At 40.4% G+C, this 15,753-nt stretch overlaps 1 protein-coding gene across 1 annotated transcript in view; it reads left to right on the top strand.

Annotated features, from left to right (window-relative positions):
* The window catches only part of ERICH6 (glutamate rich 6), a 41,921-nt gene extending 27,477 nt beyond the window's left edge, over nucleotides 1–14,444 (top strand). The window contains exons 11-14 of the mRNA XM_027959314.3: nucleotides 1,003–1,088; nucleotides 3,070–3,225; nucleotides 6,212–6,440; nucleotides 14,177–14,444. Of these exons, the coding sequence (XP_027815115.2) occupies nucleotides 1,003–1,088; nucleotides 3,070–3,225; nucleotides 6,212–6,440; nucleotides 14,177–14,440 (735 nt within the window). The 3' untranslated portion in view covers nucleotides 14,441–14,444. The remainder of the gene's footprint in view (nucleotides 1–1,002; nucleotides 1,089–3,069; nucleotides 3,226–6,211; nucleotides 6,441–14,176) is intronic.
* Nucleotides 14,445–15,753: the final 1,309 nt, after the last annotated feature.

Consider the following 15,753-nt stretch of genomic DNA (forward strand, 5'->3'; position numbering starts at 1 on the left):
GGTAGGCTATAGTCCATGAGGTCGCTAAGAGTCGGGCACGACTGAGCAACTTCACTTTCACTTTTCACTTTTATGCATTGGAGAAGGAAATGGCAACCCACTCTAGTGTTCTTGCCTGGAGAATCCCAGGGACGGGGGAGCCTGGTGGGCTGCCGTCTATGGGGTTGCACAGAGTCGGACACAACTGAAGTGACTTAGCAGCAGCAGCAGCTGTAAAAAAAGAATGAAGTTTTGCCATTTGTTGCAACATGGATGGAGGGTATTTGACTAAGTGAAATAAGTCAGAGAAGACAAATACCGCATTGTATCACTAATATGTAGAGTCTAAAAGAAAATAAACTAGTGAATATAATGAAAAGCAGACTCACAGACGTAGAGAACAAACCAGTGTTTTTCAGTGCGGAGAGGGAAGTGGGGCAGAGCAAGACAGGGATAGGAGGTTAAGAGGTACAAACAACTATGTATAAAATAAATAAGCTACAAAGATAATACCATACAGCACAGAGAATACAGCCCATATTTTATAATAAGTATAAATGAAATATAACCTTTAAAATTGTGAACCACTCTGTTGAAGCTTATATAATATTGTACGTCAACTATACTTCAATTAAAAAAAATACCTTACCATGTGATAAGCTCTTTCTAAGTGTTTGCTGTTTTGATGAGAACAATTGCTTAAAATATAATCCTGACTAAAGCCTAAGCACTCTCTTCTATCTTGTCCTACTGAATAAATTTTTTTAAACTTTTAAATAAATTAAAAACGACAAAAAACACAGACCCCTTAAAGAGATAAGTAATGTCAGATTCCTACCAGAAAGATTTTCTTAAGTTATCTGCATGGCTTAGGGACAATCTTTAATGATTCCTAAGGATTGTTTCCTGTTGCTGATGCCAGACTAAAAATTTAAATTAAGAAATGGTTTGTATCACTATCTAGCAAGCAAAGGATGTCTGTTGTCATCATATAACCATCCTTTTGTTTTCTGTGGTGTGTAGATCGTGACGAATGAGCTCTTTGAAAAGCACTACAAGCATGGGAGCAAGTTTCTGACTTCATTTCCAGACGGGACAACGCAAATATTGTATCCTTTCTTTCAACAACTTATTTTCATTAGCTTATTTCTTCACAAAAAGAAAGCTAAAGAAAAAAGAGATTAAAAAAATATGAAGGAAAAAAGATAGATATGACCAAATCCTATCACACAGAGCAAAGCTATTAACATCTGTTTATAAAGTTTTCCTTATTTTTTCCTAGGAGCAATTATACAATTCTTTAAAAATTAATTCTAAACAAGTTCTTCATTATTTTATAACTTGCTCCCTTTACCTAATAATATTAGACAATAAATACTCATAAACATTATGAGTATGTAATATGCAATAAATACAGAGATACTACACCATCTTTATATGCATATGGTATTCCATCATAGGGAGGAACTATAATTCCTTTATCCACTAGTACTGATCAAAGGCAGTTTCACAATTTGGGGCTGTTTTATACAATGGCTAAATGGACAGCTTTGTGTGCACTTTGCTGCATGCTTGTCACTTACTTCCTTGAATTAAATACCTAGAGATAGAAATTCTGGGTAAGAAAAAAGCCTTACTAGATTTTGTCCCCCAGAAAATGTGTACCAGTCTACACATCCATGAGCAGTACGTTGTTTTTTAATACAAAAATTCAATATCCATTTTATGGAACACTAAGTTATTGATCATTTGAACTTCTGCCTGATGGCCAGGCCATTTGCTATTTTGACACAAAGGCCATTTAATATCTCTGGGAAAGTAAAACAAAGCTATGAAATTAGGAGTTTTTGGTGAACCAAGGGCCTCACTTTGTAGGAGAAAGTCATTTTTAGCCATAGTTGCCTAAATGTTTAGTCAAACCCCATCAAGAACCCAGAAAAATGACTTTATGGCATAAGAAGTGTAAAGAAGTTTTAGTTCCCCAAGCCCTATGAGAAAGAGAGTAGGTTTTTCTTTCATTATATCAAAAAAATTTTTAATAACTTTCCAACTTGTAGCATTACTTATCACTTCCTGCCCTGGCTTTAATTCCTTTTCACTCCTTTGAAGACTAAGGCTGATTTTCAAAATGATTCAGAATCAATTTTGTGTTTACTTCACTGCTGGACTTCCAATCAGTTTAGATTGGACTGAATATTAACAGTCCGTGAATTATCCTCAGTATATTTCATTCTTTGATGCTATTGTAAATGGAATTATTTTCTTAATTTCATCTTCAAAATGTTCACTGCTTAGAAATACAATTTTTTTCGTATATATTGACCTTTTAGTTTACAATCCTACTGAACTCTTTTGTTAGTTCTATGACATTGTTTTGTAGATTCCTTAGGATTTTCTTTTTTACAAGAGCGTGTTATCTGCAGTTAGAGATAGGAGTTAACTTCTTCTGTTTCCAATGTAGATGCCTTCATTTCTTTTTCTTCCATAATATTTTCCTGATTGGAACCTCCAGCATGAGGTTGAATGAAAGTGGGGAGAGGGGATGTTTTTGTCTGCTTCCTGATCTTAGGGGGAAAACACCTAGTCTGCCATCAGTTAAGTGTGACGTTAACTGTGGGTTTTTGTTAGACATGCCTTCTTTGGTTGAAGAGGTTCCTTTCTATTCCTAGTTCATTGAGTCATTTATCACAACAAGGTATTGGATTTTGTCAGATGCGTTTTCTGTGTCTATTGCAATGATCATCTCTATTTTTGCTCTTTTCTCTATCAATGTAGTATGTTTCCGTTAATTTATTTTTAGATGGTAATCCAACCTTACATTCCTGGGATAGACTCTGGTTTGTCGTTGTACATATAATCCTTTTTATATTTTACTAGATTCCATTTGCTGGTATTTTTGGTGAGGATTTTTGTGTCTCATAAATATATTTTGATGCACACAGAAAGCATAAAATTTTTTAGTAATTAACAGTGCTTCCCATTCATTTTCAGGACACTTTATAGCTTCAAAGGACTCTCTCATAAATTAAATTTATTCTCAGGCTAGTCAAAGACCATTAGAATAACTCAAATGACCTTAACTGATCTCAGTTACCCATCTGGAAACCTAGCCATCATCCGAGTGCCCAACAAGATAAATGGTTTCACTTGTATAGTCCAAGAAGACATGCCCACTAACCCTGCAATCCTGGCATTGCTAGATTCTTCTGGCAGAAGTTCCTGCTATCATCCCAATGGAAATGTCTGGTAGGCTTCTAGATTCCTCCTGCGGTTATTTTGTTTCTCGAGTTTCATGAAATTTTATTTTTCCTTTTATTTTTTCAACTTTTTTGAAATATAACTGACATATACTGGGTAAGTTACAAGTGTACAATGGTTATTGATTTGATACACTTATATGGTGCAAAATGATTACTTCTGTAGCGTTAGCTAACAACTGTATCATGTCACATAATTACCATTTCTTTCTAAGACATTTAAGATCCACTGTCTTAGCAACTTTCAACTACATAACTGCAGTGTTAATGAAAATCACTGTGCTATACATTAGATTGCCAGATTTTATTCATCTTATAACTAGAAAGACAAAAATGAATTTAAGAAGATTTATTTAAATTAGTGGTCATAGGATAGGAATGTTCAATTCAGAGAAGTTTTTTATTTATGTCATCCCATATGCAGTGGAAAAATCCCAGGCAGTTACATAAAACAAAGCTCATCATATTTTTTCTATAAGCAGCAAGAAAATATAGCTGTACAATTTTAATATTAGGAAAAAAAACCCTCTAGATAAATTATATGACCACTCTAGGGATGTGAGATATAAACCCAGCAGTCTCTCTTTAGACTAAATGCTGGCCTCATCAATGGAAATAATTTGCAACGGACAGCTGTCATACTCTGTTGTTTGAGATATAGTCCTAACAGGTAGGCATCCCATTGGAGAAGGAAATGGCAACCCACTTCAGTATTCTTGTCTGGGAAATCCCATGAACAGAGGGGCCTGGTGGATTACAGTCCATGGGGTCACAAAAAGAGTCAGATACAACTTAGTGACTAAACAACAAGGCACCCCATAGCTACAATGAACAGCACTTTTCCTATGAGCAACTATATAAGTCTTTAAAAATTAATTCTTAACAGCAGTATATAAAATCTCTAGCGATTAAGGTCCTGATGCCTTTGATCTACTATTTATATGCTCTGTGACCTTGTATTATTTCATTTAGCCTGAGAAAGTGAAATTTGAGTTCTAACTTCAAATACAATTTCAACTTTTTAAGTCTTTTAGAAAGAGATATTCTCTGCCTTTAAACTATTTACAAGTATAACAATCTCATCTTGAGAAACTCTGCCAATAAATTGACAAAAGTTTGAATTACTCTGCCAGTACTTGAGAAAGTTAGGACACATGGAGCTATCAATATTGCACTTTTAGTTCAAAGAAGTAGTCAAACCATTATCCCCAATTATATTGGAGGATTTCTACTTATCCTTCAGGGTTCAGTAGCAATTCTGTGGGGCTTCCCTGGTGGCTGAGTGGTAAAGAATCTGCCTGCCAATGCAGGAGACCTGGGTTTGATCCCAAGTCTGGGAGATCCCCTGGAGAAGGAAATGGCAACCCACTCCAGTGTTCTTGCCTGGAAAACTCCATGGACAGAGGAGCCTGGCAGGCCTTAGTCTGTGGGGTGGCAAAAGAGTCAGACACGAGTTGACAACTGAACAATAACAGCAGTAATTCTGTATTACATTTATTTGGTAAGGCACAATATTAATTGTCACCAAATATTCACTGGCTTCTAGGACTTTTCTGTACCAATGAACCCTTCCTACCCACCAAATGAACTCTGGGCCCCCTGACATGGCTCCTTAACACCCTCATAGCCTCTTGTGTAGCAAGCCCACCTCTCCTGTAGAATTGAAGTTTCTTGAAGGCACACCCTGAATCTTTGCCACTACATACTATATAAATGGCACACAATTTATCTAGATAATGTTAACCAAATGTTTTCTTCGCCCACATAGCATGATAAAACTAAATCTCCTTCCCAGAAACAATAAGATAACCACCTCAATTTCTCATTTGTATTTTTGCTATTAGATTACTGCTGCTACTCAAAATTGGGAAAATAAGACGTGAGTTATCCTATTCTAGGGGGCCCTCATGGCTGATTCATCTGATTTTTTAAAAATAATTTATTATCAAATTAAGCCAACTTTCTAAGTACCTAGAACCCTACCTATCCTCCCTCCCTGAGAAATACATGGTGAGCTGAGATGGAAGAATGTGATAGAGTGTGCAGAGGAGGTCATGGAATAGAATGGCAGTCACTAGTGACACCAGACCTCAGACGGTACAGGGCTGCTTCTGTTGGTAATATAGTAAAATGTGGCATTAGCGACTCTAAGAGATTGGGGCGCCTGGCTGGTGTCAGTTCCCCCTTCTCCTCCATTACTGGGCTCTTCTCAACCACAGTGATCTCAAAAATGTTCCCTGAGCCCTTTCTACCCACACCAGCCTTGATATCCTTGAAGTCCTGGCCCCCCAGTTGCTGTTAGAAAACAAGTCTCAGTACTGAGGCCAATACAGCCTTTCCTAGAACTTACACTCACTGATATCCATACTGGCACAGGAAAAGTCTAAGCACCAGTCCTTGGCCATCTTCCAGGTAGAGCCTGCCTTCTTGTGTTTTTTCATGTCCACACTAAATCTTCCCTGCTCCCTCTTAATCCTCCCCAGCACATCATTTTCCAGATCCCTTTATCATCCTGGTTCCACCTCTGGATGCATTTTGGTTTATCACTAGGTCTTAAACTACACCCAGTACTTCAAATTAGTATAGAATTCTGCCGCAGTAATATGGCTCCTATGATTGTATGAGGTTTTCCACTATTCATATGCACATCGTGTTGTGTGCAGTTGTGTCCAACTCTTTGTGACCCCATGGACTGTAACCCAGCAGGCTCCTCTGTCCATGGGATTTTCCAGGCAAGAATAGTGGAGTAGGTTGCTGTTTCCTACTCCAGAGAATCTTCCTGAACCAGGGATTGAACTCGTGTCTCCTGTGTCCCCTGCATTGCAGGTGGATTCTTTACCACTGAGCCATCAAGGAAGCCGTAGACTATTGGCTAGTATAAACTGCTGCTCTCTTTGGTTAGCAAGTGGCAGAGCTAATTTCAGGGTTGAATTATAATGTTCCTGTTTATGATTTTTACTTTCCTTTCTCCTCAGGGTATACATCAATATCTTGGGTGGTCAATATTCAGATCAAGCTGGCAACAGAGTAAGGGCTTGGAATTGGTCAAGTTCCGTCACTTCCTCACCCTTTGTTTCATTTAAACCTGTGTTTCTGGCTTTGAACCATTACGTTGGAATCCGCATCTTAGAACAAGACAAGATTTCAATCACTTTTCTAGGAATGGGCCAACAGGCAAGAATCAGTGTCGGAACCAAAGTGAAGGTAGGTCCATTTTTATAAACATTTTAAAGCATTTAGAATAAGAGTAAAATAATGTTAGTTAGTGTCATTACTGACAGATTATGCTCGTGTGTAATCTACGGTGCACCACTGTGAATTTTGAAATTCAAGGAAAAAACCGTGAAAGCTTTATATGGAATTGAATTTATATGGAATTGAGACAGCCTTATTGTTTCTTCTTCCTCAAATTCCTTTTTAGTTCAAACTTGATTCCAAATAACATTTACTGAGTGTCTACTCTATGAGTGAAGTGAAGTGAAGTCGCTCAGTCGTGTCCGACTGTTTGCGACCCCATGGACTGTAGCCTACCAGGCTCCTCTGTCCATGGGATTTTCCAGGCAATAGAACTGGAGTGGATTGCCATTTCCTTCTCCAGTGGATCTTCCTGACCCAGGGATCGAACCTGGGTCTCCCGCATTGTAGACAGACGCTTTTACCATCTGAGCCACTAGGGTAGTGCAGCTTTGAGGTTTGGGTTTTAGTATTTTGTATTGTTTTTCTCTGTGTTCTAGCTGAAAGCCTTTGGCTGAGTCAGGAGACCTGGGTTCTGACCATGTTCAAGACCCAACACAAGCCCTGTTTCCTTAGAGACACTTCCCAGACCTCCTTGCCCTTTGTCCAAACAAGGTCAATCATGTCCTTCTCTAGATTGTCCATGTACTCATCTCTGTCCATGTGTGTGCTTGCTGAACTATTGAACTATGCGCCTTACTTGCCTTCGTGGCTGCCTTTCCTACTGGCTGGTGAGCTCCTGCAGGATAGTCTCTTTCTTACTGATTTCTCTACACCGCCCAGGGCATGGCCCAAAGAACACTCTCAGTGACCAGCAATGCTGCACGATGGTTAAGAACACAGACTTCAGGTTATAGGACATAGTTTCAAACCTCAACACTTAGCTAAGCTGGTGAACTTGAACTTCAGTTCCCTCCTCTATAAAATGGGGATGATTCCTCTATTATATTATTGATTGCTGTGACGATTCAATGAGAATGTAAAGTGCTTAGCATGTTTCTTGGCACCAACTACTTAATAAATGATAGCTCAATAGAGATGTTTGTTGTTGTTTAGTTGCTAAGTCCTGTCCAACTGTCTTGCAATCCTATGGATGTAGCCCACCAAGCTTCTCTGTCCATGGAATTTCCCAAGCAAGCCCCAGTAGAGATGTAGGATTTCTCAATTATGTCTCAGTAAAGCTGAAATATATATATATATGCATGTATGTGTATAGATTCAAGGGATTAGATGTATAAAAATTACATGTATATAAATAGATTACATGTATATAAAAGGGATTACATGTATATACACAGATTCAAGGGATTAGATCTGATAGACAGAGTGCCTGAAGAATTATAGATGGAGGTTCGTGACATTGGACAGGAGGAAGTGATCATGACCATCCCCAAGAAAAAGAAATGCAAAAAGGCAAAATGGTTGTCTCAGGAGGCCTTACAAATAGCTGAGAAAAGAAGAGAAGTGAAAGGCAAAGGAAAAAAGGAAAGATATACCCATTTGAATGCAGAGTTTCTAAGAACAGCAAGGAGTGATAAGAAAGCCTTCCTCAGTAATCAATGCAAAGAAATAGAGGCTAACAATAGAATGGAAAGACTAGAGATCTCTTCAAGAAAATTAGAGATACAAAGGGAATATTTCATGCAAAGATGGGCTCAATAAAGGACAGAAATGGTAGGGACCTAACAGAAGCAGAAGATATTAAGAAGAGATGGCAAGAATGCACAGAACTATACAAAAAAGATCTTCATAGCCCAAATAACCACGATGGTGTGATCACGCACCTCGAGCCAGACATCCTGGAATGCAAAGTCAAATGGGCCTTAGGAAGCATCACTATGAACAAAGCTAGTGGAGGTATGATGGAATTCCAGTTGAGCTATTTCAAATCTTAAAAGATGATGCTGTGAAAGTGCTGCACTTAGCAAATTTAGAAAACTCAGCAGTGGCCACAGAACTGGAAAAGGTCAGTTTTCATTCTGATCCCAAAGAAGGGCAATGCCAAAGAATGTTCAAACTACTGCACAATTGCACTCATCTCACATGCTAGCAAAGTGTGAAGTTGCTCAGTCGTGTCCAACTCTGTGACACCATAGATGTAGCCTACCAGGCTCCTCTGTCCATGGGATTTTCCAGGCAAGAGTACTGGAGTGGGTTGCCATTTCCTTCTCCAGGGGGTCTTCCTGACCCAGGGATTGAACCCAGGGTCAATCAGGTCATTGCAGGCAGACGCTTTACCATCTGAGCCATACGACTTAACACACGCTAGCAAAGTAATGCTCAAAATTCTCCAAGCCAGGCTTCAACAGTACGTGAACTGTGACTTACAGATATTCAAGCTGGATTTTAGATAAGGCAGAGGATCCAGAGATCAAATTGCCAACATCATCGAAAAAGTAAGAGAGTTCCAGAAAAACATTTACTTCTGCTTTATTGACTGTGGCCAAAGCCTCTGATTGTGTGGATCACAACAAACTATGGAAAATTCTTAATGAGATGGGAATACCAGACCACCTTACCTGCCTCCTGAGAAATCTGTATGCAGGTCAAGACGTAACAGTTAGAACTGGACATGGAACAACAGACTGGTTCCAAATCAGGAAAGAAGTACGTCAAGGCTGTATATTGTCACCCTGCTTATTTAACTTATATGCAGAGTACATCATGTGAAATGCTGGGCTGGATGAAGTACAAGCTGGAATTAAGATTTCCAGGAGAAATATCAATAACCTCAGATACGTAGATAACACTGCCCTTATGGCAGAAAGTAAAGAAGAACTAAAGAGTGTCTTGATGAAAGTGAAAGAGGAGAGTGAAAAACTTGGCTTAAAACTCAACATTCAGAAAACTAAGATGGCATCCAGTCCTATCACTTCATGACAAATAGATGGGAAACAATGGAAACAGTAAAAGACTGTATTTTGGGGAGCTCCAAAATCACTGAAGATGGTGACTGCAGTCATGAAATTAAAAGACACTTGCTCCTTGGAAGAAAAGCTATGACCAACTTAGCGTATTAAAAAGCAGAGACATTACTTTGCTGACAAAGGTCCATCTTGCCAAAGCTATGGTTTTTCCAGTAGTCATGTATGGATGTGAGAACTGGACCATAAAGAAGGGTGAGCACTGAAGAAGTGATGCTTTCAAACTGGGTTGCTGGAGAAAACTCTTGAGAGTCCCTTGGAGCACAATGAGATCAAACCAGTTAATCCTAAAGGAAGTGAAACTTTAATATTCATTGGAAGGACTGCTGTTGATGCTGAAACTCCAATACTTTGGCCACCTGATGGGAAGAACTGACTCATTTGAAAAGACCCTGATGCTGGGAAAGATTGAAGGCAGGAGGAGAAGGGGACAACGGAGGATAAGATGGTTGGATGGCATCACTCACTCGATGGACATGAGTTTGAGCAAGCTCCAGGAGTCAGTGAAGGACAGGGAAGCCTGGCGTGCTGCAGTCCGTGGGGTCACAAAGTGTCGGACATGACTGAGGGACTATATATAGAACACACATAATATGTGACTTTGAATAAGTATCCTAAGCTCCGAGGACCTTGTTTCATCAATCATGCAAGGAAGAGGTGGCTCCAAACTCCAAAGACATCTTCAGTTTCTAAAATGTCTATACATTTAAGTAAGTGGAAATATGACTTCAGGGTTCCATATAGGCAGGGATATTTCATAAACACCAAACAAAAGGGAGACTTCAGATTCAGTCAACAGAGAGCGAGGGTCCACACTGTGCTAAGCAATATTCAAGCTGCTTCCAGTCGATCTAGCTACTGCAGTCAGCTGGCAAGTCCAAACAAGTTTCTTCCTTGGTTAGAAATCTACAATATAGCCTCTTTGGGGTTCGATACATTCATGGTAAATGCATCCTTAGCAAAGATGTCAAAAATGCTCTGTCTCTTTCTCCTCGCCTCTCTCCTTTGAAATGAGTTTTAATCAGAAGGACAGTTGGTGCAAAAGAAAGAATCTGATGTTTAAAAGTTTGCTTTTCTCATTATCCTCATAATGACCCTTTCAGTTTTTTAAAATTGCAAAAGTGACATGTGAATACACTGTTATATTTGAAGATTCAAATAATATAGACATAAAAGAGTTAAAAACGATATTCCTCCCTTCCATCCTTTCTTCTATTCTAATCCTCTTCCCAAAGGTAATCACATTGAAAATTTGGTGTGTATTTCTCTTTTCTATATATTCATATATTATTCATATACATCTTTTTAAAAATAAAAATTGCATCTGACTACACTGATTGTGCTATTAGACTTGTTCTATTTGTTTTTGTTTTCCACGAGTTAAATGGAATATCTTTCATGTCTAGATATCCAAATAAATTTGTCCATTTGGTTGTTGCATAGTATTACACGTTTACTATATGCTAAATCTAATGCCCTCTCAGTGACAATGGGCACACATAGTTTCTCACCCCTCTCCCCCTGGAAGCATTTCCTCTCTTGCTTCTAGGAATTACTCTGCCTTGATTTTGCTTCCACCTCAGGGACTACTCCTTCTCATTTTTCCTTTCCTATTTTCTTCACCTCCCCTCTTTTAAATACTGAAAGGCTCCAGGGCCTGTCACTGGGCTCACCTCTTCCCTCTCTGTACTAACTCCCTCATTAGTTTTCTGTCCTGAAATACCATCTGCTTGCTGATAACCCCTCCTTTGATCTCCAGGTGGATCTCCCAGGAACTTTAAACTTGAATATCTCTGATTCCAATCCTGCATCTCCATCTGGCATCTAAAGGGTATTAGGAACTTCACAGAGCAAACTGACATTGGAAGGCATGTTCTTCCTTCGGTCTTCTCCGTCTCAGGAAGTGGCAACACCTTTCTTTCATTTGCTCAGACCCAAAACTTTGGGGTTGGTTCTCTCTTCTCTGTCCATGTCTTTCATCTGCAAGTCCTCTAAATGCTACCACCAAGATGTCACCAGATTCCAACACTCCTTGCATCCTTCATTACTGTTACCTCATCTGCCTCATGTATTTACTTAATGCATCTTGTTTAAATTATTACAATAGCCTCCTCCCGAGGGTCCCAGCATCCACTCTTCCCAAAGTCAATTCTATCATGATAGTAAGGGTGATATTTTGAAAACATAATTGATATTTATAGGGCATTCCATCCAAAAGCAGCAGAAAACACATTCTTCACAAGTACACATGGAACATCCTCCAGGATTGCTGGCCCACAAAGTCAGCCTCAGTAAATTTAATAAAATTGAAATCATATCAAACATCTTTTCCAATCACAAAGCTATAAGATTAGAAATAAACCACAAGAAAAAAAACTGTAAAAAACACAAACACATGAAAGCTAAACAATATGCTACTAAACAACCATTGGATCACTGAAGAAATCAAAGAGGAAATCAAAAAATACCTAGCGACTAATGAAAATGGTCTATCTAGTGACTTCTAACATTACTCAGAGTAATGTTAGAAGAGCCTATAAAACACCTACACTACAATACATAATCTGGACTTCCTTTTTAAATATTTCTCTGTAGTCCTCTTTTCTTACCCACTTTGCTCTAGCCACTGTGGCCTTTTTGCTGTTGTGGACAAAGCCATGCACATCACTGCCACAGGGCTTTTGCACTTGCTGTTCCCGCAACCTAAAATGCCCCATACCCCACTTAGCACTTCCCTCAGGTTCTGCTCTCAGAGTCCTTTCCTGACCACCCTGTGTAAACTCCCAGCAGCCCACCCCACCCCTACCGTGGCATGCATATAGTGCTTTTGTTTTCTTTCACTTCTATATAGTCTATGAGTGCTATTTTGATTTCTTCAACTCAGTAGTTACTGAACTTTCAAATAAGGTTTTTTAAATTTGCCACCTTTTCTTGTTAACTTCTAAATGGTCAAGGAATATGGCTTGTATTTTTTCTTGCTATTTAGAATGCAGGGATATTTTCTTTGTAGCTGACGACATAATTTATGACTGTTCCATGTATATTTGACCCCCCAGATGGTTGAATGCTTATTGGCACAAATTGTATAATGTATGTTTAATTGTTCTATTCATACTTCTCTCTATATCCTTTTCTTCTTATATTGTTGGTTTATTTCTGAGAGATGTTTGAAAATATCCCAGTACAACTGTGAATTTGTCCATTTTTTTCTATAATTCCTATCAGGTTTTGCTTTGTCTTGTCTTGAAGTTCTGTGGTTAGGAAATTCAAGGTGTTGTCTTCATGGTGAGTTACACCTTTCACCCCTGGGCCAGCTCACCTATTGGCCCTTCAGCTTTGTGTCCATTATGTGACTCAGAGTATCACTGAGGGGTTTTGTTTCTATTTTGACAAAAAGAATTTAACATCATCAATATGTGTCTCTCTTAATGCTCTTTGCCTGAAATGCCATCCTAATATAAACTTGACTTTGAGCTCAGAATATGTGTGTTCTGGACTAGTGGTTTCATTTGATCATTTATCTCTCAGTGGATATGGTCCCAGCTGCTTCTCAATCTTCAGGAATTCCTTAAGATTATTCCTGCTGATAAAAATCTTTCCTATTTCCTATTGATTTACTCTCTGAAAACGTTTCCCATTTTATGGGATTTGAAGGAAAACTAAAAATGGTGATTAACCCTTTATTTCTCAGCTATCTCAGCCTCCTTCCCCCATCCCTCTTTCCTTTCTCTCTCTCTTCCTTCCAAGGTGGGGAGGGGTGAAAATGCAGAAGAATACTGTGATCTCACATCTCTGGCAGGTGAATAAGTGGTCACTCTGCCTGCAGGAGGTAGCAGATGGGCTTGCTTTTTAGCCCACCCCACTGAAACTACATGCCCCTCCTGGGCTGGTCCTAAAGCTCAGCCTTGGAAACATTCCAGGCAAGGCTTGGGACCCTTGACCTTCCTGCAGCTCAAGGAGACAGCATCAGCCTGAGTCACCCAAGGCTGAGAGGACATGGGTGGCACAGAGGGCAAGGAAGGGTCTTGGGAATGTTCATGTGCAGCAGCTCCTGGAGGTGGGGGCGCATTCAGGAGAAGAAAAGGAGTGTCAGTCATCCCAGGGCCTTCTGGAAAGCCCAGCTCAGGTGCTCCCCACCGCCTTCCCAGCCTCCAGGCCAGCACTCACTCCACACTGGGTGTGTCCCAGGGACAGGATAACTATAGCATTTCTGTGCCCTCCTCCATAGATGCTGGTGAAATAGTATATGCTGTTATAATGACTTGAATGCATTGTAAGCATTTGAAAGAAAGTATGCAAATTCTGTTTGGTCTGGTCTGCTCTAGTCTCTCAAATCTCCAGAGCTCATTCCTGTTCAGATCAGAATTAATACCACTGCCCCTATTTATAGATAACAATGGCACCCCACTCCAGTACTCTTGTCTGGAGAGTCCCATGGATGGAGGAGCCTGGTAGGCTGCAGTCCATGGGATCGCAGAGAGCGGGACACGACTGAGCAACTTCACTTTCACTTTTCACTTTCATGCATTGGAGAAGGAAATGGCAACCCACTCCAGTGTGCTTGCCTGGAGAATCCCAGGGACGGGGGAGCCTGGTGGGCTGCTGTCTATGGGGTCACACAGAGTTGGATATGACTGAAGCAACTTAGCAGCAGCAGCAGACTCACAGGGGACTCCAGCCCCTAACTAGTGTTGCCTCTCGCCTCCTCCTACCTCCTGCTTCTGCAGTCACTATTTCCACACGGAACCCTGAGCTCCCTTTCTCTTTCTCTTTGCTGAAAAGCTGCTAAATGCCAAGGAGATTCCAGCGCTCCGATACCTGAACGGGGATGACCTTCTTCTGCTGGCCAGTTTAATAAAGATCCGACGTCTGTTTCATAAACTGGAAGGATGTGTGAATTTCCCCTCCAGCCAGGTTTGGGAAAAATTAAAGCAACCTTCCTACCTTTCTTCACTTTCTCTAAAACTAATTGCCCTTTGTCACAATTCTGGTATGAAGCAAGATATAATAACGACAATAGCAGCTATGATAAATGAAAACATTTAACGAAGACGATGGTGCTTTCATTTGTTCTGTTGTGTTTTTCTGGGAGGCAGTGTGGGAGATCTCAAGAAAAGTGTCTACAATGACTAGGAAATACAGATTTGGAGCACATCCTGAGTCATCCCTGGTTTGCACTCTTGGTCGGAAAACTAGACCACTGACTTTGGGGACAACAGAGAATGAGTAAGTCAGCCAAAGGCCTTATTTTTCAGTCAGAGTTCCATCAGGAAAACAGAAAGCAGGAAGGGAGCAGGTGCTTTCACAACCTCCTGAAAGGCTGGGAAAGTGAAGGTCAAGGAACAGCCCTGCTGTTTGGGAAAATGAGGGAATCTCAGGAAGCCACAAAGCCAACAGCACCAAGGGAGAGAGTGGCAGGAGTTACCCATACTCCAATGCAGAAATGGCAAGCAACTGCCATCCTCCAAAGACCACCCTCCTGCCACAAGTGAGCGATGGCCACTGTTCCTCTCCCACCTCCCACACCTCAGGCAGGGGCCTCTCCCTGGGGAAACATAATGGGATCCCACTGGCAAAGGATTATGGGACCACGTGTCTTTCCCCTTCTGAGGGGAGGGAGGAGGGATGTTGCTGGATCCGCAGGGATAGCACAGCACAGCACAGCAGCCTCTGCTCAGTGATAAAATTACTTAAGAGCAGAAAGCAGAGGTGAGAGTCTTTAGATGGAGAACCCTAAAGACGAATGCCCAGCCTGCCCTCTCCTGAACTTCCCTGACTTTCAGGTATCTGTTCTTGGGAGAGGGAGGAATCTCGTTGGAGGGGGCCATTCCTTACAGTGAATAAAAGATTTGGTGTTAAGTGTGTGTAGCAAGAGGAAGTAAATCCAGCCGCTAGTTATTCATCAGTTAGTGTGAGGACTAAATCATATTGTTTTCCTACTAAGAGGCTGCTGAGGAAGCATGGGGGAGGGCTGAAGGGCACAGGAGGAGTGGAAGGATGAGGTGTCCCAGGGAGGGCTGAGTGCTGGGCCGCAGGAAGGGGGTGAGCTACTGGAGACTGAGGGCTGGCCTTGGTATTAATCCATTCACCACCTTTTTTTTTTTAAGCTGCCTTTAACAAACACATTACCAAAGGGTGAAGGGGGTGCGGGAGGGATGAATTAGGAGTTTGGGATTAGCAGATACAAAGTATTATATATAAAATAGATGAACAGGAAGGTCTCACTGTATAGTATAGAGAACTATTCAATATCCTGTAATAAACCATAATGGAAAAGAATATGAAAAAGAAAACATATGTGTATAACCAAGTCACTTTACTATATACCATTAACTAACACAACATTGTAAATTAACTTC

This window comes from Ovis aries, chromosome 1 (assembly GCF_016772045.2).
Source record: "Ovis aries strain OAR_USU_Benz2616 breed Rambouillet chromosome 1, ARS-UI_Ramb_v3.0, whole genome shotgun sequence".
Classification (NCBI taxonomy): Eukaryota; Metazoa; Chordata; class Mammalia; order Artiodactyla; family Bovidae; genus Ovis; species Ovis aries.